The 23,981-nt window shown below is 47.1% G+C and overlaps 1 protein-coding gene across 1 annotated transcript; it reads right to left on the reverse strand.

The window, feature by feature from the left end:
- Positions 1-4,563: 4,563 nt before the first annotated feature.
- T265_03493 (hypothetical protein) lies at positions 4,564-15,855 on the reverse strand (the record flags this gene model as incomplete). The annotated part of the gene is made up of 5 exons (XM_009167993.1): positions 4,564-4,613; positions 15,245-15,401; positions 15,434-15,572; positions 15,605-15,698; positions 15,732-15,855. The coding sequence occupies 5 exons, from the start codon at positions 15,853-15,855 to the stop codon at positions 4,564-4,566; spliced, it is 564 nt and encodes a 187-aa protein (XP_009166257.1).
- Positions 15,856-23,981: the final 8,126 nt, after the last annotated feature.

The raw sequence follows: 23,981 nt of genomic DNA on the forward strand, positions 1-23,981 counted from the left end.
AATATTCCGGCCTACAGACAACTACAACTTACATGATAACAAATTGGTCTTCCCGTGGTGCCATCAGCCAAATAGCCTTGCTTGCTGTATTCAGCAGGGCGTATCAAAGAAAACAAGCCATTAGTGATGAGTCCTTTATTCTTCTTTCACATATTTGTTCCTCTTTGTTTCCTGACCGCGTTGCCAACACCAACTCAGTAGGCCATTTCTTCAGGCTGACAGACCACCCATTGCCCTTAGCTGTGAATTCTACAGTCAACTCGGCTGCCACGACCGTGGAGACTTGGTTACTACTCTTCAAACCCCGAAACTCACTTCTTCTGGCACCTTTTGGCGTTCTGAGAGACCCCGAACAACATACGCTGGACTCGCTCAATACAACGATACAGTTGTTCGACTAACAATTAGTCGGTTTTATCTAGGCGCCTATTATGTACTTATGGTGATCAAGAAGCGAGCGCCTCTGCAGAAGTTGGCACGCATCCGCTACCGAGCTGTGTATGTTTGAATGGTATGTCGTTCGGGGGTTGACATCGTTTAACATTGTCTGTGAGAGCATCCCGTGAACACGCCGATAATCGCTACCTTTTCATCGTATCTGTCTATGCCCCAATAAGCTCGCCGAGTTCACCGAGGTCGGCGAACAATGGTCACGTGATCAACCACCAGTAAACGCACCCTACCTACGAGTATTTCGACACCCTGACAGCACAAGCCATCCAGCAAACACGGGATGATGATAGTCAGCAACGGTTGTCTCCCGATTGGCAGGAGACACACTAACAAAATATCCTCGTAAGTTGTAGCGCAACACATTCCATCTGGCACCACTTCCGTTCCATCTCCATCAAACTAGAAGTGTCATTGGATTCGAAGGAATGGAATTCGCGTCATTCTAATCTTTGGACAAGAGGTTCAGCGAAAGATTATGCCCACGAGCCAAGCCCGACTAAATTTTTATGCTCCCTTGAACTGCAGGAAAATAATGCATGTCGACGAGAACAGAGAGATCGTCACTTGTACGGTAACTAAACTTCTCCGTTTCTTTTTAATGGTTAAAACAATTCTAGATACGTCCAAACATGCATTTTGAGCCGACTGACAGGTGATTGCTGTTGTTCAAATTGCTACCTGACAACAAACTAGGAAACATTAGTTTCCCGAGCCACTCTTCCGGGACCAACATTTACTCCACAGACCAGTTTTCAATAACATGAGCCGCAGAGATGTGCTTCGCCTACCAACGCTATTGCCAACCTCCGGCACATGTGGCACCGGCGTGACATCAAGTTGTCTGTCAGGGGTGGAGTATACACGGCAGCAGTGTGATCAATACTGCCTAACGGATCGGAAACGTGACCCCTACACGCAGAGAAAGCACCAAAGTTGTCGGTGTCTCTGACGCATTGGATCGCACTGCTAATACACGCCAGAGGGTTTTAGAGAAAGGGAACTGTCGCACGACAGACGAATAGCTCTCTTCACGGGTTACGATATGTACTCCGTGTGCCAGTGGACCATCTGCCTGACAAGGCTCTTTTCACTCAGTGTGCTGAGTGGAAGCGACAGAGAAGCGGACAGTCTGTGAGCTGGTAGTGAAGTATGAAAACACTAACCAATACATTTCGTCAGATAGATAACTATCGCCTCCCCAGATGGGTTCCCCGGGACACAGCTCACCAATGACTCTGGTACAGTCAGGCAGTCACTGGTACTCCTACAGAAAAGCTATCGTCTTCAAAGCGTAGCTACCTGATTTCCAGAAAGAACCGATCATTTCACCATCTCCATTGCCTGGTTCTTTGTCCCACGCCTCATCATGCGTCAGATATCAATAAGTTGTCAAGTCGAACGCTGGAAACCGAATCACACCCACTAATTATGTTAATGTGGATAAAGCCTTATTTCTACATTAATCGCTCTAGCCGTACTCTACTGGATTTTGATCGGGCTGTCAGCCGAGTTACTTGTTGCTCGCAAAAGATAACTCCCGAAACAATACCAATCAACACTCGCAGAAGTGAACTCCAGCCGTGCAAATTACACTGCATCCAACGGCAATTCTTTCAGCTGTAGCACCCTTTCGGTGCCTAGCTGCCGTGCCACCCGAAGGAAGCACGAGGACTGGGATACTGCCAGGTCGCCCAAGCCTAAACAGGGGAAGTCAAGTGGCCGAGGCAGGGTTCGAATCACGAACCTTCTAGTCAATAAATTCGCGCCCTAACCACTTTAACCATCTCGCCCCCAAACTGAGGGTGTTTTGAATGCTTCTCATGCCAAACACGTGAACACCTCACATGTTCAAACAAGATGCAATTTAAAAAATTAATTTCTGACAACTCTGAACTATGATATTTTAATCTACTTAAAGCCAAATAAATCTACTGTGTGAAAATGCCCCCGCTCCAGAAAGTTCAAAAACTCCTGCTCTACCGTCTCGTTTTCCACGGTGAATAGCAATACCGCGGAAATTAAACAAGATGCACAATTCGATTTCTCACCGATGCTTGACATCTATTCGGGATAAGACATATAAAAACCCGTTCAGCTATAGCACCCTTTCGGTGGCTAGCTGCCGCGCCACCCGAAAGTTGCACAAGGGCTGGGGTAGTATCAGGTTTCCCAAGCCTAGACAGGGGAAGTTGAGAGGCAGAGGTCGGGTTCGAACCACGGACATTCCGGTCAGTAAATCGGCGCTCTAACCTTTTGGGACATCTCGCCCCATATAGTTCCACTTTGTTCTCCACCCAAAGCCAACCACGTACACAAATTCCACGAAGCATCGTTGGTTGGTCGAAGGGGCACTGGACTGAGATCAGGGTCTCATGATTTTATTGATTGCCTACGTTACATTCTAACTATGAATAAACGATAGTACTGCTACCCCTCCTCTTAATCCGTTCCATCCTATTCGCCTTTAATATATCGCGGCAGGCAAGACTGGACGAAATAAATTCGTCCCGTAACCATATCGGTTCGACTGCCTTCGTCAAACTAATCCAGGGATAAAAGTCAGATGTCAAAGCACAAATCTTGAATAGCAAACATCCCACTAGGTTTTTGACGTTATGGAAGACGACCTTGACGGGAAACCACAGTTTGAACGCACGCATGTTTTCACAAGCGCCAACTGAACCACGGCAGGTTACGCACCACGCTTGCACACATCACATGTCAAGGCCTGGATTGTGGCGCGACTGCAGGCTACTTTGCAACCGAGTGTGCTATGAAATCATTCGGTGAAGACGCTCTCGCTCTATGAGTATTCACAAGCACCTTGTGACACAGAATGAACGACAAAGTTGAGAACAATTGAGGGTAAAATAGGACGCTGATCACCACGTAGCCACAGTTGGACAAAACCTAACCTGGCTTAAGTGTGGCGAACTGTCTTCATTGATCAACGGTCACCAGGTCAACAACAAACGGAGGTCAAAGCCTCTACAGTGTTCTACATCCGTATGATTGGCGAGTTCAAAAGCGTTCTGTAGGGATTCCATCCTAGGAAATCTATCCCACGAAGTGCACTCAAAGGCAGTGGTCCGTTTCAGTAACCAAAGGAAAGCAAGCAAACGCAAACCTCCAGAAATTTGAGTACGCATTCCCAGTCTTAAAGTAAAAAAAATTGATCCCAGCTTTGGGATAACAAACAAATCTAAGGTCCTGTTCATCGGGATCACATGGCTTCTAGTCCTGTCGTTTGACTGTGATGCGGTCGAATGTAGAACCATGTAGAGAGTTTATCCTGTAGCAGCGGACAACAAACAGAAACCAAGAGACAGTGCTCAATAACGATCACATCGGGGTAACCTATAAAACGAGGTCCAAATACAACAAGGACATTCGGGGTCTGGTTACCGAAACCAACACTATCCGACCAGGTACTGCATTCGCATAGTTCATCGTTCAACTGTAGCACCCTTTCGGTGCCTAGCTGCCATGCCACCCGAAGGTTGCACGAGGGCTGAGATACTGCCAGGTTGCCCAAGCATAGACAGGGAAGTTGAGAGGCAGAGGTCGGGTTCGAACCACGGACCTTCCGGTCAGTAAATTCACGCTCTAAACACTTGGACCATCTCGCCCATCTCGTACTCGCTTCGGCGGTACATGTACTAAAAATTTGCACAGTTATCGTTTGGGGTTTCGACATCTACCTAGCAATCACTCTGGTATGCTGCCGGACGCTTGTGAACAACGAGCGTGCACCCTGACGACAGGGTGCAGTGAGCATGAGAAATGCTCGTGCAGCACTACTTTTATTGATCGGATTCGATAGTAGTGAGTGACAACCACAACCATGATTGAAAAATTACGTCAGGACTCATGGACCTGTAGTGCAGCACTCCAGGCGACAAAACCAAACGAAAAGCGGGTCCAATCGGCTGACCAGCTAGGCAGCTGAGCATTGTGTTATGCCTTCATCGCCGGACCGCTATTACACTGAGAACAGAAAAATACAACGAGGTAGGCCACTTCAGAAACCGTTACACGACATCTGATCTCCTCGCGAAGACCAGATTTGCTGGAAACACTTTCGTAGTATACAGTCCAGCACCCAGACCGTTAAGAGACCAGCCTGAATGGTACCAGTTGTCGGTGGGAACGCAAATAGGCTGGAGGTAAATGAATGCATTTTCAAACAGCAGCTCAAGGCGGAAATTCAGGGAATCAATTGGGAAAGTCAACATAAGTTTAGTGGGCAAGTGGTGGTCTCACAGACAATAATTGCACAGAACGTAACTCTCCGGAGTGTTTGGAAGGAAAAAAGAGTTTACAATGACCTCGGAGATCGAAACGATAGCATAGGAATGGGATACCAGTACACGGACCACAGCGGAAAGCAAAACGATATCGAGAGGCGCTCATCACAAAACAATTGCGGCAATTGATGATACAATAATCAGGAAAAAAACACAGGAGAGCGTGCGCCTTTGTTTTCACTGTGACGTGGCCCGCATGTGAACAAAGAAAACACACGGGTCGGGAAACATAAAACGCTCCGCAGAACTAATGGAGTTTAATATTGGCAGTGGCAACAGAAAAGCATGAGATTTATTGATACTTTGGTCAGGTGATAGAACAGACAGATGGAGGAACAAGCAAGCGCATAGGCAGACACACACACACACATACACACGTTCCGTAACAAAATTTCACAAGAATCGTAATAAAGTTAGAAACGGATGGAAATTCGTCAAGTCATTCGTTCACTCGTTCTTCCCATGCATGGCTCCTGCTGCCAGGTGCATTGCTATAAAAATGACATCGAACAATGGTTAGTTTTTGTCACTGAGAGAAACAAAATGCAATGACAGAAGGATCTTTGACGCACGTGCACAGTACGTTACACAAAAGCATACCTTTGGCAAGCGGAACTTAGAGAATCTACTGTCTGGCTACTGATAAAATGCGAATGAGGAGGTGAGGAAGAAGGAACGAAAGTGGAAGATTCGTGGGAGACACTGTTCCAGAGTCAACCGTTACTGACTCCTATCAACCCCGGCTAACTTAAAGGAAAAAAATTAGGGTGTCAGCAGTCGACCGGTGGTCACCATCGGCACAGAACGATAAAGCAGCGGTGACACCGGACGAAAATTCGAACGGTGAACCGAAGAAGTCCACTATATTTGATAAAGGAACGGTGTGAAGCTTTTACAATCTATTCCGATACCCATGCAGACTAGTTACGTCATACGAACGCATATTACTCTGTACAACTCAATCGAATTAATGTGTCTGCGTATGTATCAGGTAGACAGATTAGCCTAAAAACCAAACCGGTCATGTCCGATCTCGTATAACATCCGTGCAGGTGATACTCTCTACTTCGACGTCCCGAAAACTGATTTAACCATCCAGAGCATGCATCATCGTAGTGGAAACAAGCATTTCCACGAAGATCCCCCAATGATTATTCTCCACCTCCGTGGGATGCCCGGCAAACTGCGGACACGGATTCCAGCGTGTGGAGGCATTGGGATGTAACAACAAGTAACACAAGTCGAAAAAACTACGTCTACCCGCTATTTGATCCTGGTATCAAAAATAGGTCTGCTAGAATTCCCATAACTTGTGTCTGCAGAAAGTAGGCCCTATACATAATTACTACGTCTGGAAGTTTTGCACGCTAGTCTACAGTACAGTTCCAAGACGGCTTAGGCAGGTACGGGTTCAGAGGAGTCTATGGACAGACAACACTGCTGGTGAGTGTTCCTGTGAGATGGCCGAATGGGCTAACAAGAAAAGAAAACCTTTTTGTGAAGAACATCGGCTATGTTAAACCAGGACACTGAAGTTGACTGCTATTTCCAATAAGAATCCAAACTATTGTAAACTCGACATTGCAGGTTCTCTGAATTACGATAGCACCCGTTAGCTGTGGAATGGTGCGCAACAAGTCGACATCACAAAAGTACGTATTGCGACACGCGCAAAATGGCTTTGTCTAGACATACGAAGCAGACGTTTTCCGGTTTCGAACTGAACCAGATGACCGTCGACATACAAACGAAAAGCCAGACTCGGATAGATCGACGCCAAACTACCCGTTGCTACTGGCCTAGTTTCAAAACGCAGGTGTGCGCGCCGGAACCCTTACATGTCGCCCGGCCCATTGCAGTTCAAGAATTGACACTCCTTGGCTTGACATTTGCTAGGATGTACGAGGACAGGGACTAAGACTGAGAGGCTGAGACCGTTTCAAGTTAAACTGAGCGGTAGTTAAGTCAGCGGTAGAGGGACCGTACGCATCACACAAGCTACCGTGCTCTGATTCATCCAGGATAGTTGACTCAAGGTCAAAGATACGAGGTATTCGCAAGGCGCACAATGAGCATAGTGACAAGATATCAACTTGGAGGATTTATTCATCGGCGTCTAAGCGACTGATCCCTAGCTGATAGGTGATCCTAAAGCGAAGGGCACTTTTAAAAATGTTTCAAAGGTAGCGATTCATTGTATACTTCTAGTGAACCTGATGAACGAACTAAGCGAACTGTTACTCGTGGCTGCTCCCACCAAGCTTTGCCCTGTTGCCGTCTGAAAAACTTCCAAAATAGAAGCAGCGTATTGTTTCATGAATAGGTAGGGTTTGGGGGGGGGCCCAGGTCTATCGTCTTGCCCGAGAAATACATGTTGGTTGTCGCCACGTCTGTCCTAAAGAAACCTCAACCACCTATTTGTGTGAGTTCCGGAATAAAAAGGAATTTCAGGTGGTCCCCTGTTTGTGGTCCGACACACGGAGAGTGCGGAAATTCTGAGCTACGTGCTGATAAGTATGGTCTAGTGCCCTGACACAACATAACTGAAGGGACACCTTCGTTTAATCATGAGTGATCCTTGAACTAGAACAGCTTCAATAAATTTAGGTATCGAACAGCACGAACGCCCAAATATTTAAGACCAACAGCCACCTGGTTGACCAAACTAACCCTAGCTATCAATATTCAGACATAGTCGGTAATCCAGCTGGTAAACAAAAACCAATGCTCCAGTTCAGGTGTGCGATGAGCCTTCGAACCTGGATTTACGTAGCGGGGTATGCCAGAGATACTTCGGATCTACAGCCCTTCTCAACTGAGCTACCAGACCACACCTTGAGAAACAGCCAAAGCAAGAGCTTGTGCCACAAAAGTGAATTGGGCATGTAAAATACAGACATGAGGTCGTTTTACTACATGCTCATTCCGAAGACTTGGATGCAGCGCTAAATCGAATCTCAAATGAGCCAGCACGAACTTATCTCTTTTCGGACCGATAACCGCGCTTTATGGCAGGTCTATTGAACGTCCCCTTACAAAAATACCGAGAATTTGTTTTTTAAGCTTTCAAACAAAGCTAGCAGCTTTTCGTTGGTTGTTCCGACTCAACGTTAGGTCCAACGGAGAGCTTTATGAGCATATGATGTTCCTGCATGCATTAATAATGCGTCAGTGGCTCGCCTAAAACTGATCGGCATATGCCAGCAACCGTTATGCTCCCACGGGAGCTAGTCGATTATGCCAGTTTAATGGCCAATGCATCGCACTTCTCAATAACTGGAGAAAACGTGCTGAATCAATGGCACGGGATAGAAGTTCTTTCAAAGTGATGCAGAATTTCTCTCCGACTCTGCCTAACTCGGATGAGACAATAATAAATTCGTACAGCTGGAGCACCCTTTCTGTACCTAGCTGCCATGCCACACGGAGGAGGCACGAGGGCTGGGATACTGCCAGCTTGCTCAAGCCTAGACAGAGGAAGTGGAGAGGCAGAGGTCGGGTTCGAACCACGGACCTTCTGGTCAGTAAATTTGCGCCCTGACCACTTGGTCCATCTCGAAGGGGAGGAAGACAAAAGACCTAGTTTGTATATTCTGCTTCTTAAGAGCAGCAAACTGGTTGTTAAAACGGTCCTACAGGACGAAATAAAATTGTTTTATTTCGACCAGATAAGTTCCTGGATATCAGCGAACGATTGCAACAACACAAAACAAACCGAGCAGTTACCACTTTAAACAAGCTTCGGCAAGAAGGGGACGTCAACCGACATCACATGGTCCCGGTATATTACCATATTTCACGCCCTCATCTGCAACCACGGCACTCGGGAAATTTTGTATTCCTCAAAGCTCCGTATCCATGTAAGGTGAACATGAACATTCGGTTCTAACAAACAGCACTAAAACATGAATGCAGAATCGAGTCATCTTGCAAACCAAGCACCCGGTACTGTTGTGACTTCCCTGATGGTAGAAAAATCCGGTTGTCCTCGACCACGATTACCATCACCACTGACAGCAATATGCCAGTGATATATAGCGGTGATCACCTGTTCTGGACCATCACTGATGTATGAATAAGCTTAGACTGATGTCCAACAGTCCGTAGTCACAGTACTTACAACAGAATACTTTCGTAGGCGCACACACTGCATGAGTATAGGTACATTTATAAAGAAAAGATAAACTGAGCGACGCCTGTTTCATCATTTAAGTTGGCAGCATCAACGTCAACAGGATCCATCTAGTCATCACCATCACGAGCGACAACATGAGATGAGTTCAACGCTAATACTTCGTTGCGGTATAATCATAATTTATTTGAAGGCCTAATTAAGGAGGAAAGAAAAATGGACGGAAAGCGACTTAGTACTAGTCTGGCACAAAAATTCAGAGATGCATAAACCTCTAAAGACTCATCCAGTCAATATGAATGGAAACTGACGTCATCCACGTGGCCATTAGTGGCCATAGTTTCCAGCGTCTCCAGCCAAATGCAGTGTGGACTATGTGACCCATATGCTACAAGACCAGTCGCACCGACAACATCCAGCTAACAATCCATCACCAATTTCATTCCCCTCTGCCAGGTCAAATGTTGACCGTCTCTCTGATTCCGCCATTCTGAACTGGGCATGGAAAACTACTCTATTCGGCAAATGATGGTTCAGCATGCAAAATGCATAGCCTAACGACGCAGCTTCCGATGCTGGACACACTCATTGATGGAAGTCCCGCAGCACGACCGAATACTAGCATTCTAACTGCCTAATTACGGATTCGCCGACATAAAACCACATCAGCTACGGTTCTGAGACAACGGTTGTTCAAGACCTGAAGACGTCTCACTTCCACTGATCGAACACGTCAGGTGTCACAGTCACAAAACAAAAACAGCCTGATAAACGCGCAAATTGAGATTCAGGGATATACCGCTTCGGCGCCATACCTGCCTCAACTTCGCGTAGGCGATATGAGCCCTGCGGATTCGTGCATGGACCTCATCTGCCACGCTACAATCGGAGGTAATCCAACTTTCAAGATATGTAAATCGCTCCACAACTTAAAGCGCCTCTCCCTGGCGTGTTCAGTGACTGCATGTCTAAAAGCGAAACCTCACTTTGCGGGCGCAAGGTACATGCCAAAAGACTTAAGTCAGTTCATCCAAAAACACCTGCCGCTTTCTTCGCAGGAGAGAACGATGTCATCTGTGCATTCCGGATCGACAATGTATTGTTCAGCAGCTATTTGAATACCAGGCTTAGAACTTACCCAGCGTTTGACAGATTATCTCATTGACAATGAAACTAAATAGGAATGGAGAAAGTGAGCACCCCTAATAGACCGCTTCGTTTACGGAGGCTTTTGGAGAGCTCTCCGTATACTTTCACAAGCCCAGAAGTGTGGGAATACAAAGAACTTAGTATATTCATCCGGGTCATTTTTGATAAACAAGTGTGTCAAGGCGAACAGACAGGTTAACTGAGTCGAATGTGCCTTGGAAATGGTGGGTCGTTTGTACGTATGGCGTTGTTTTGGCACCTGACTAGCGGGAAGGTTTGATCAACGCAACCCCTACCAGACCGGAATCCTGCTTGCTGCTCTCGACTCGGTGTTCCACAAGTCACTATAAGGCGACGAAACACAAGTGAAGCCAACAGTTTCGTTACGACCAGCGTCAAGCTGATCAAATGCGGTTGCTCCTCTCAATACGAGCATCTTTTTTTCAAATTGGCACCACCGCCTTTACTTGTGTGGGTCAGTCTCCTTTTCTAGAATGCAGACAAGCGCTGAATGAGGACTTCACCCCATCTTTGAACAATGCGAGTGGGAAATCATCTGGACCAGGATCTCTGTGGTGCTTGAGAGAACATACAGTCATAAACCTTCGAGGGCGAAGGGGATCCCACATTCACCATCCAGAGTTTTACGACATCTGTAGGCTCCAGATGGCTGACACGATGACAGCCACTATAACTGTTGTTTAAAATACTCAGCCCACCGGTCGAGGCGTTCCTCTTTATTCGATATGGTCACTCAAACGACCTTGACTATTTTGGAAGTTAGTACTCCATAAAAATAGCCTGCGGTCAACACATAGCTGAAGCAGTCGTTCGTCACTGTCTGAACCTACCGAGTTCAATCCATGTCGACCACCTAATCCAGTCTCAGATACGCCAAGCCTGTCCACTTGTGCATTCAGATCTCTGGCAACTACGACATCGGAGCTTTTAGCTCATTGGAACAGTGCATTCAAAGCGTCATAAAACTTGTTTTTGATGGTGTCAGAGTTACAGTCGGTTGGAGTGTAAGCAGGCACGACAGACAGGCGGCGATCGAGTTCCCGCTTGTGAAACTCCCTAATAGATTTCGCCAGACGAACTGCAAAGAGGCGACCATCAACGGGTATATACAGGCGAACAAGAGTCATTCCGCTCTGTGAGGATGATAGTCCCTGCACATCCTGCTGCAGCGGTCTCCGGACCGACAGAGGTGCACAGCAGGAAGCGATTAGAGAATGAGGTAGTTAGCTCAACCAATGTGCCTGCATCCCGAATTCTCGTTTCTGATACACAGCACACACCACTGTCAAGCGAATCCAGTGAGTGAGCAATGCCTGCATCCCGAATCTCGTTTCTGATACACAGCACACACCACTGTCAAGCGAATCCAGTGAGTGAGCAAGATCAGCTTGTTTTCCTGCTTGCTTCAAGGTGTGAACATTAAAAGCAGCCGGAGAGACTGGGTATCGAGGCAGGATGTCAGCGCCGGATGGTGTAATGTCGGTTGCAAACCTGATGCGGAACGAACGGAGTCAACATCAGGTCTACAAGGAGAAAGTCTGTAATGTGCTGGTGGAAGAGATGGAGGAAAAAGTATGTGAAACAGAAAGAAGGTAGGCTCAGCAGTGACCTGTTTGCGCTTACCCATCCTGCTGTGTACAGCAAGGTAGAAAAAGGAGTCGGTCAGTTATAGCACCCTTTTCGTGTCTAGCTGCCATGCGATCCGAAGGAAGCACAAGAGCTGGGATACTGCCAAGTTGCCCAAGCTTAGACAGGGCAAGTAAGGCGATCCACCTGATGACATCGGGCAACGATGTGACACGAGACTATTTGTATGTGTGTAATTCACGGGCACCCAAACCCAGATAGGAGGACGATTGAGGGCCCTTCGCTCAAAAGCCTGACGGCAAGGCAACGGTGTTTGGCGTGGAGTGCAGGTGCATTACCACCTTTACAGAACACGTCACCACACATGTTCCCGCTTGAAGGCCCAGGAGACTGTTCGTCAAACCTGACCATTGACAAGCATGGCACGGGAAACTCTGCAAGCGTTGCACGGACAATCCCCTCCAGTAAAGCCCAGTGGGCCGCGGGGTCACACAAACCCTCATATCACGGTAAGGTCTAATCCGCTAGTAGTAACCTGCAGTCAGCGTCAGCATGGACAGCAACATCAGTGGTGGGTTCCACTAAAACTCATAAAAAGCATTAGAGGACAGGAAACTAACTGCAGCCTTCCACGAGCAAGTTTGAGGCGCCCAGTCTCCTGAGTTTCATTCATTCTGGATATGAACTAAGAATTAAAACACTGTCTGTACCGATTAACAGTTGAATCTCGTAACGCCTAAGCCCAAGCAAAGAGACCGTCACTTAAACCCAACCGTGGAAGACGAGCAGCGAAAACGGCGCCGAAATTTAGCACCACCATCGACAGCGCAAAGCCAGTATTCAACTCCGATGCTTCACCGTTCTGCGAATTTGGCGTAATTCTATAAATATCCTTCTTCTAAACCACAAGGGGTCTGATAAGCAGTCTGCGTTATTCCGGAAACAACAGTCATCTTACTAGAAATCCGGGGAGCATTGAATTCTAATGCGGCATAATGGAACAAATCGTTCAGCTGTAACACCCTTTGGGTACCCAATGGGCATGTCATTAGAAAAATGCACGAGGACTAGAATACTGCCAGGTTGCCCAAATCTAGATGGGAGAAGTTGAGAGGCAGAGGTCGGTTTGAACCAAGGACCGCCCGGTCAGTGAATTCGTACTCTAACTACTGAGCACAATGGGTATAGTACGAACACCGCCCTGATGATTTATGTCCTGCGCAACAGCTCCTACGAGAGCGAAAGGGTCGAAGATCCTGACACAACATGCATCCACAAGGATGACGTAAATCTCATTGCTCAAAAGCACAACCGCCGACCCTGTACAACGCGGAAGCATTGATATTACATGGCCTACACATTCCGGTTCAAGAAGCAAGCAATCGATCAATCTCCAAGGATGAATGGAGTTGAATTTGTGCCGACATCATGGCCTTCGATTGGGGATCAACTATACAGCCAATCGAGAATAAGGTTTCGAGTGGCGTGCGCCGTTTTCGATGGGAAGACGCCGCCATATCGAAGGATCCATCAGAGTTATTACAACGACCGAGTCCAAAGGATTCCAGAAAGCGGGGACTACATCGAGTACTTAGGATCGGTTGCTGTGGGTCCATTATATTCACGCGTAAAAATGGCATCCTTATAGGATCACCCACAAAAGGCCCAATATAATTATAGGGCTGGCCAAGAGCAACCGCTTTATATGAGTTCTTCAAATGACGTGCTGAAACCGACAGTACGTTGAGGCATGCCGTCCCCGTGCAACCGATCATTGTACCACACTTCTCGCGCAAACCACATTAGCAGCGCCATTCAGCCGTGAACCTCGAGACTTGACCACGTTCATGAACACAAAGGGAATTCTGAGCAAATGTGACAAACTGAAAGGCCTGGGAACCTTGTCCTTTTTACCTACCACATGGACAGGATCGTGGCTGACGAGCGAATTAGGTAGCTCATCGACCATCATTAAAGAATAAAGTGCATTCCAATGGGACTACATGGGAAAGGCAGAGGCATGTCGCCCTGGTGGAATGAACAATTCAGTATACGCGTGTAGTGCAAGGCGAAGAAGTCCAACGAGGGTTGGCACACAAAAGCGACATCAACCGAACAAGGGGTCTCTAACAGACCCTAAGCGAGTATATCAGGGGGATATAGGCACCTTGTCCCGGGAGACGTTACATCGACCGGGGCAACAACCTCAAACAATATTATGAAGCCTGTACCTAAATTAACAATTTGGTCAAGTGACCTCATCTAACCCATATTCTGCCCAAAACTCCAGCCGGGTTCTATAGTTGGGGCGATTACGAGTTCGTTTACATTTACTTCGACCACGCTTCTTCAACCTTTCATTTAAATCTCGTGACGCTACCTTTACAATGCACTACTACGATGCGAAATGTCTTGAGGAAAGGTACAAGCCCCTTTGTTTGAAAATACGCACACCAAGGGCACAATAAACAGCTCGCGAAGGACCATTTACATCTCCCTGTATATGGTACGTTCATTACAGCTGGCCGACCTGACAAGTGCCAAACCCTTGAGGACGATACAACCGCACAGAGGATAAGAGGATCAAACATATAAAAACTACTAAACGCCTAGAATTCGAGAAACTAGCAGCGAAATCCGAGTCAACTGCCAAACCTTTGTTCACCTGTGTGCGTCACTCACTCGGGTTAACCACGGCGACTGATGACGTGCTTCAAGTATGAAATACGATGCAGCTGAGACTAGGTTTCCAGATATGTTGACAACTAAGACGTCGGGTCAGGAATCAAGTCATACGAAGAAGACCAGAATAATATATCACTGTTCAGCTGTAGCACCCTTTTGATACTTAGTTGTTAAACCATCGCACGAAGGCTGATATTGCCAGATTGCGCAAGCCTAGACAAATGCAATCGCGATGGGAAGGTTAGGTTCGAACCATGAGTCTTCCGGTCACTAAATTCGCATCTTAACCACTGTGCTGTCCCGTGCTCGGGACAGTGTGTGAAACCTACTACCGGTAAACTCAGCTGCGCTGGTCATTACCGTCCCCATAGATAGGGACACCGAGACGGACCACATCAATGGTTGGACAGTTTCAGACATGGCCCAGTCGCGTCCTCAATGGTCCTAACCTCACTTAAAACTCCACTCAGAGACTTGTATTTTATATATCAGCTCTCGCCTCCAATGCGCAGATACATACCCTGCCTCCCCAAATCGTCGGTGGACGAAATTGTGGCAGCCACAACCACTTATTGGCAAGTACGCGGTTCTTACAGCTGATAGTGATGATGTGCCATAAGTGAAGACCTCCCTTTTACAGAGACTGAAACGGTAGGCTGACTGGTCAAGTACTGTCAACTACGTGTGAACGCGGAGATGAGGCAGCCCTCGAACAAGTTGACTCTCGTAGCATCCAAAACTACATGGAATAATAGAAGTTTTTGTCCTTGCAATCGGTTGCACGTAAACAAGACCGCACGCACCTCGACAGCAGCTAAACGCCTGGTGGGCGAGTCGGGGCACTCAGGAAGAAGCAAACCCCCATAGTAACATGGAATTCAACCACACGATGAGTTAAAACAAAACTTACCGTTTTGACTGAAATCACCTGCCAAGTCTGATGCAGCTTTCACAGCATCATCAAGTTTCTTCTCATGTTTCAAAAAGTAGGGGCGTATAATACGCTGGTATATCAACACGGAGCCGTTGGGTTCTGTTGGAATCATCATGAAGAGGAACATACAACACTAAAAATAATATAAATTTAGTTCCAAAGTACCTTCAGAAGTGAATAGAGTGGGATCCAGTAAAACAGAATATCTGTGAACGCTTCGAAGACGCTCACGGCAGCGAAAACGACCCAGTAGGTCAGCCATTTTTTATCATCCTCCTTATCTTCCGTTTCTAGTGCCTTAATTCTAAAGAAATGACTTAATCATGGGGGACTCACGATCGATAGGCTGGGTAAAGGAAGCCAACGAAACTGGCAAGGAAGCTCGTGCCATAGCCAAATATCAAATACACGACAAAGATTACGATTGCACCTGCAGAATCAGAAAAGAAGATCTACATCGTACCAAGAACCAGGTTGACCCGGTCGACTTTTGTTTTTTCTTCAGCCTTCTTTAAAAGGTCATTGAAAGGGTTATCCTTATGTAAATAATCATCCAGTTTAGTGCGCAACGAACGGAGGCGATCCATTTGGACGGTTTGGCGCTTGACCTTGAGATGGATAACTTGATGCAACCGAAGTCCGAAATAGGTTTGTACGGGTATAAATGCTAATCAAAGCGGTCCAAAGAATAAATGGGAAATAAAAGAGTTTGGAGCGAGTGCCCAAACTTTCTATGTCAAGCGTGGCAGAGGCTGTTACTATTCGGAGTTTTGTCTCAAAGGCGAATACAAATTAGCGGTTTTTTCAATCTCTCATTGTGTTTTGTGGCTTATAATAATATTTACTATTATCACAATTATAATGTTTATTTCCAACTTGTGGGTGGTATACCGTCAGACATGTTTATATGTTTACAGTCAAAATAAAGAATGACTGAGGGTATATGCGGGTCCTGGAGAGTGCGCGAAAAAGAAGATCGTGTCAAACAGTGGGAATATTCAATGACAATAATTATGAAAATAATCGGTTGGTTTCCCAACTTGTAATGAGCCTGCTTCCAATATAACAATGCGTATTTTGACAATTTTATAAACGTTTTTTGTTTTGATCCGAGCAACTACAAAAAATTTCACATGTGCAACTTCGCGCAATAAAAGCCTGGTCACATGCTTCGGACTGCTCTTGTGGTTCCTGCGCGTACGTTCGAAATCGGTTCGTTTTCCCTCCTGTGAATTCGCGAAATCTTTTTGTTGTTCTATCTATTCACAGACTACACACGAGTCATTGTTGAATTTCCTCACTCTAACATAACATTCACAGGATAACCCTTGCTATCTTGCGCTCAGCTCCTATTTTGCACCCAGTGTCAACCATAACGTTCATGAATACAGACTACTCTCTGTGGCCTTTGATGAACCAGAACGGATGTAGGCGGAATGGTTGTCCGTCGAACGTAAGACGCGATGTTCAATGTCATGCCTGCAAGGCCTGGTGGCACTTCAACTGGACGGGCTTCTAGGACGACGGGGTAAGCCATTGAGCTGATCCGTTCGTCTGCGCCAGCTGCCTCTACATTATGGGTGCAGTGCATATCGCAGCTGAGAAGAGGGCCACCAAAAACGAAACCTAATCCTCATTGCTGATTTAGAAATACGGGTGTGAGTGCTCCACTCGACGCGATAATAGAGCCTCTTTCTAAAGCGATTGAGGATGCAGACACAAAGAACGCAACGACCTTAGCGAAATTTGAGAAGCAGCTTTCTTCGCTGAACGAGTACCTCACACTATCCATGTCTGGTCCGCTGACTGCGAGGAGGATCGTTCAACTGTCTGATGCGGCAGTTGGGACCGCCACAGCGTCTTTAATGGACAACCGCTTGAGGAAGTGCAGAATGATAATCTGGGGGTCATTCTCAAGAAAAATCTTGTCAACGAAGCTGGCATAGTCGTTCTTTGGTAGTGTTCCCACTAAGTCTGATCATCAATCGCTTCACACAAAATGATTACGCCAGTAGCGAAGCGGGCGAACACTTGAGCTCCCAGTCACCGTATCTTCCCATCTGCCGCACAGAAGATCATGGAGAGGGCTGGCAGCATTCAGAAGTCCTACTCAATTAACAGGCGTCCATTTGAGGATCGCCCTCTGAAGGCGCGAAAACTTGGTCACAGCAGTGCTAGGATAGAGGCGCAAAACAGGCTTCCGCTTGGCGCCAGTTCAGCACGCCTCAAACTCATGACCAAACCCGTTGTAGTCATAGCCCATTGTGCTTCCAAAAGCATGCCGAAGCAGCCGGCCGCGTCTCCGGACAGTAGTTTCTATTCAGCCGCCGCTGACCTCTCGTCCACCAAAGGCAGTGATACTCTGGAGGAGGCAGGCCTCGCGTGGAAGCGGTGCCCAAACTGCGTGGAGCTATCAGCCCTTCTTTCCGTAACATACGACAAAGATGCAGCAGTGAGCTCCTCACCAAAGTGACAGCTTCTGAATTCAACTGAGTCAGATGTGCGGGGACAAGCAGCGGAGCCCACCGACAAATCAACCCCATGCGTTGACCTCGACATTGGGGAATGTTTCGACGAACGTACGACCACTGAGAATGTGAAACTGGAAATCTCCAGCCCCACTCCACCAAGGATGGCCTCTTTGCTTGTGGGCAGAGTAGTTGCTCAGGATCCCAACAGCAGAAGTCACAAACGTGACTACAGCAAACCGGATGATCTCTCCTAAACCCAGTTGGCCACGCTGATCGTCGGTGGATCGGGTGTCCACATAAACACGAAAGAAAGGCAACTGCAGCCAAACAAGCCACCTCAGATTCACCAAATCAGAAATTGCTGGCTGGCTTCAAGGTGCAGCCCCCGAGAATACGAGCTTCATGGGAGCGCCACCAACGGAATCACTTCTTGGTGCCGCCACCCAGCGCTCAGGGCCGATCAACCTGTGCTAAAACGCTCAAGAAACCAGAAAGACGAAAGTTTGCCTTTAATCTTTATCAGCAGCAAATCTGGTCATCCAGAATGCGGTGCTGAAAGAGCTACAAGTTACCATGGCCGAAATTTTCTCCTACGGGCAGCAGAAACAGCGTGGTATTGCTTGTCCACGAACTGTCTCAGCCTTTTCAACAAACGTAGCGATATTAAACAATCGGCTTGCCTTGAACAACCGTCCATAATCGCAATCACAGGGACCTGGCTCACACCAGATGTCTCTGACGAGGATATCTCAATAGACGGTTACTCTGTTTTTTGAGCCGACTCAAAACGAAGGAGGGCTGGTGGGGTTGCTCTGTGCTTACATGCGACCCTTCCGATCCCGATTGTCATCTCCGATACCACTCCTACAACTTTTTACGATGCACTGTCGATCCAAACCCCACTGCAAGGGTCTGATTCTCTCCTTCTTGGTGTGGTCTACCGTAGCCCCTCGGATCCCCCTGAAGATGAACAATTCATCATACGAACCCTTGAGCAACTCTCCTCCATTTCACTCACCTCCTGCTGGTAGGTGACTTCAACTCTCCAATGACTTCCTGGATGGATCTCCAGCGCGTCGGATCAAGCGGACTATTCGCAGCGGTGCTGATTAAAGTCGTTCAACAGAGCGCTTGGGCTCAACATGTCGTTGCACCAACCAGATACCGCGCAGGCCAACTACCATCCCTCCTGGATTTAGTCATCACTTCGTTGATCGGGTAACAATTAACACTATACTGGGACAAAGCGGCCACTGAGTGCTGACCCTCGATTTCATCTGTAACTGCTCCAGAAATCCCGAATCTCAAACGTGGTTTCGAGACTTCTGCCGTGAAGACTTCTCGAGAATGCGCATCTTCCTTGAACAAGTTACACTAGGACCAGCTTCAGTGAAAGAGTTACATGGGACCATGGTCCAGAAAGTTTACGTGGCTGACGCGATGTTCCTCTTAAAAACCCGGCACGCAGTCGGACGAGCCACAAGCCGCACAAAAGTATTAGGCGTCTGCCGAATAAAGGTATCAACTGTCCGGAAAATTAGAAATGTGTTTTTCACATACATGAGACCACCTCAGAAACAGGCCATTCGCGTTTTCCTTGAGAGACTGTAACGGGGAACCCGCGAGCGACTCAAGGGTTGTATCTGAAGTTTACATGAAACACTATGCAGATTTATGTTCAGCCTTAGCGTCCTCATCACATTCACTCTTGTCAAAGCGTAACTGCGAACAACCTTTAACCGACTTGGTCTTCACTATAAAGGACATTTGCCAATTCTTGCATTGGATAAACTCATTCTGGGCGTTGCGGCCCGAATTGGCCCATCCAAGAATATTAATGGAAACGTCGTCTACACTGGCAAATTATTTATACCTAGTTTTCTGTCAGTCGCTTGACGAAGGCCGCGTTCCCTCTGTTGGAGAGGAGGCGATCGTCACGCCAATCTACAAAACTGGTAACCGACTATCGCCCGGCAGCTGCAGGCATATAAGGTTCACTAGCGTGCCATGCAGTGCAATGAAACGCACTCTGAACCGAGCTATCCTAGATCACCCTACTTCCAACAACTTGATGTGCCCAGCTCAACACGGATTTCTCCCAAACCGTTCTTGCGTGAATAACATGCTCGTATTTACGAGCCAAGGACGAGGGATTCATTTCGGATGCCATATTTTTCGGCTTCTCAAAAGCATTTGCTAGGGTTCCACGCGTCCCGCTGCTTCATAAACTCGAGTTTTACACCATTCAAGGGAAAATCCTCCACTGGATTAAGACGTTCCTATCACACAGATCATTTTGAGTGGAGGTAATTTCTACCTACTCCTCTCACGCGCAGAATTCCGTTGAAATTCCTCAAGGCTCCGTTCTGTGACCACTGCCGTCTCTGATCTACGTCGACGACCTTTCAGATGTTCTTGCAAGTCCATGCCTACTTTTCATGGACGATTTGAAATCCTGGAGTTCTAATGCCCCGTCTCTGATCTACGTCAACGACCCTCCAGATGTTCTTGCAAGTCCATGCCTACTTTTCATGGACGATTTGAAATCCTGGAGTTCTAATGCCAATGTTCGCCAGTCGAATGTACAATCTGCGTAGGAGTGGTTGCTGGCCCGGTACCTTCTCCGGAATGACGAAATTGCGCCCATATTTCATTTGGAGGAGACTCAGCAAGTGCCTTCGTCAAGCTTGGCGAGAAAGGATCAGAAAACTTCATGGGGATAGACGCCAAAAAGAATTTGGGTATCTGGGTCTGCTCAAACCTTCCCTCCTTACTGCAAAGCGGCCCAAAAGTCATTCGCCATTTAACGGATGATTTGGCACACCTTCTCCCGTATTACTTGCATGGATTTCCAAATGCTCTGAGCCCGACGTCAGGCCGTTCCTAGAATGCGCCAACCAGGTTGTCTGCTCAGAACACAGGAAAGACGTCACCCTCACTGATCGAAAATGGTTGTCAGCCTCAAATCCGTAGACAACGAAGCGCCTCTCGCGGTGCCTGACCTCTTTCTTTGGATTATTGTCACCTCCGAGGCGACCTATTTCCTACTCATGACCTGTTTGAACAAAGCTTGGCCGTCAGTTTTTTCACCGTTGACCCAAAAGACACACGTTAGGGACGTGGTAGGAGGACTTTCAAGCTAAAAGCGAACACAATTATCGGACAAATTGTTTCATATCTGGTAGTAGGTACGCAGAATGACCTTCCTCCGACGGTTGCCCATGCTGCTCCTAGAATCCAGGTCGAAGCACTATCGGACACTCAATTATGCGAATCCTCGCACTGACAGCATACTGCTCCGCGCTGAGAACATAAGGAGCGGTGCTACACCCTTTTTTTCACTTGCGCCTTTTAGGTGAACAAGAAACGCTAAACGACGAGAACAAAATCGACCTGGGAAACTTGGAGAAAGTCATCGATCCTGTGTATGAATCCGTGAATCCGTGAATTCAATCGTCAAGGGTTGACAGTGGCGAGCAAAACCACAACGAGGGAGGACAAAAGAAAGGAATTCAGACTGGATTATGATGAAAAACGTCTAAATGCAGAAAATGAGGAAAACGAACTGGAAATCTGGTGTGCTAGCAGGATGGCGACGTTCTGGCCGGTCAATTTGAACTAGTCTAAAATCAACGGTGAGGCTTTTTAAGCTTGGGACCGTTGGGATTATGGCCAGGATCACAAAAAGCCTAATGTTGAGGATGGAGTAGGGGACTCAATAATACGGATAAATAGTTGCAGGAATCTCACGGTCACAGAGTGCACTGAAACTCTAGAGATTCAATAGTGTCACTGTCGGAGTGGGGTCGGGTTTAAAAGTTGTTTGAGAGAGTGAGTTGGTGCTAACGCATAAGACGGTATGCAGCTGGATGGAAAATGACGGACTTTGTGAGGAGCAAAGAATGAAAGTCAACACGATGTCTGCATTCGAACAGTAGGGTCAGCAGTTTAGAAAGAGCGCCTCCCGGAAGCGACTGGGATGAGGTGACGTTTTTTTCAGATAAAAGCAGGTGAGAGCACGAGTGGATGAGAGGGTACCGTCAAAAGTACGGTGTGAACTTTTGCGGGTATGCCATCAAACTGGGTATGGCATGCCGTGCCATCACTGCAGGGAAACACTATGATTTGCGGAAAACTCCACGGTGGATGTCATGTTTGCCGTGATTGAACTGTGATGTGTAATTTCATGGGCAGAGGGATTTTCGGGTTGGCCCATGGAATCCACAGAAGTAGAACGAAGCCAGTGTAAGATCAGATGAATTGGATAACAGTCAAACAAGGTGTCCGAGTCAAGTGTAGCCGAAGGTCGGATCTTGGGGACAGGAGGGAATAGGATGAGGTCAGTAAGGCCTGATGAGTTGTAGGAGGCATCAGATAGGATTCAATCCAAGAAAGAGAGAAGCTGAACTTTTACCACCATTCGGATGTTGACGCCAAGTGGTTAGTGATCCAGGACGGGGCTTATGTTTGTTTAGTAGCCTGGCGATCAAGGACTGTTTAAACTTGCTGATTTAAGCTATCCTAGTAACATGAAGAGAAAAAATCATTAGGAGTACGTAGAGGCATTATGTGGTAATGGAAATCAAACACAAGGACTTCCGGAATGGTTGAACATACTTTCTGGCAGATATTCCTTGTGTCGGACAATACCATAATCGAGGAGAGAAAGTGAATGCAATGACCACCAGTACCCGAAGGACTACTACCAGGTTCAATCGACAAGTGATGCATGGTGAAAAAGCCTTTAGGCGCTAGCCTTGAATGTATCCACTCCCGGGAGCACAAGGTAAGTTTCTGTTCTGTTTTGTTGACGAGATGGGCTCTGGTGTGGTGTAATCTCACATATGACGAAGGCAGCTACCACTTTGCATGTCAGTGTACGCCGCTGGCATCGCAGTGTATCTTCAAGCTATCCGATGGGTTTTTAAGGGATTTTTGACGGATAAATGGTCCGTTTTTTGCCACCCGTTATTTCTGGCGTTGCCAGATAGGTGACACAGTGCACGGAACGAGTCCAGCAGCAGCAGCAACAACAACAACACGCAGAAAACAACAGTGCTCCTTTATGGATTTCCTGAATTAAAGTCCAGAATCAAAACCACCGGCGATGGGCGATGCAGTCGCGTTAATGGAGGGGTGGCGGGTATACGAACTCACCATGGTGCAGTGTAACAGGTCGACCCTCCCTACAGGGCGCACCCAACCACCACACGAGGTTCTCATCCCCCATGCATTTCACCGGATCTGCAGAGTGAGTAACAGTGAGTCAGTCATAATTGCGCCTTGCGTATTCATAAGTACTTCAGCTATCAGCAACCTGATATTCACAGTTAAACACGAATCGCTCCAAAACCGCTGTTGCATGACGAGCATGCTCGTATTTGTGATAGATTAGCACAAGCTGAGGACGAGAGACTCATCAGTGATTTTCGATTTCTCGAATGGATTCGATCAAGTAACTCACGTGTCGCTGCTTCACAAATTCGGATCCTACGGGATTCAATGGAAAATTCTATGCTGGACTAGGACGTCCTCATCAGACACAACATTCCCAGTGACCTTCACTTCTCCGGAAACACATTCCATTGGGGATCCTCAAGCCTCCGTTTTGGGACCAATGCTGCTTTTGATCTACGTCAACGACCTTCTAAATGTTCTTTCAAGCTCATATCTACTTTTTGCAGATGACTTGGAACCCTGAAATTCAAATTGATGTAGACGCTACAAAGCAGTGGTTGCTGGACCGGCATCTTCCCCGGAATGTCGGAAATTTCATCCGTGTCGTTCGGAAGAAACTCGGCGGACGTCCCTGATGTGTAGTGTGAGAGTAGACCAGGGGACATCACGAGGATGGATATCTAAAGAGATTTCATTATCTGGCTTTCTTGAAATGTGTTCTCACTGTACCATGAAAGTGCGGCTCAAAAGGATTTGCCGTTCTACGGATGATTCGGCACACCTTCCTCCGTATTACGTGCATGTACTTCCAAGCACTCTATGAGGCCTACGTTAGAATGCCTCTTGAATAAGCCGCCGACCAACAAGAACATAACCGATCCGGGAAGCTTAAGCAAAAGCCTTGATCCGGTTTGTCAACACGTGACTCCGTAAAAAATCTGTAAACCCCGGGGAGAGATTTAGTTTCAATGTGGTCTTCTGCATAGTGGATGTTTACCACTATTTATCTACCACCCGAACATGTTAATATCTAACTCCACATATATCTAGAAATCTTGGATATC

The sequence above is a fragment of the Opisthorchis viverrini genome, assembly GCF_000715545.1.
Source record: "Opisthorchis viverrini unplaced genomic scaffold opera_v5_50, whole genome shotgun sequence".
Classification (NCBI taxonomy): Eukaryota; Metazoa; Platyhelminthes; class Trematoda; order Opisthorchiida; family Opisthorchiidae; genus Opisthorchis; species Opisthorchis viverrini.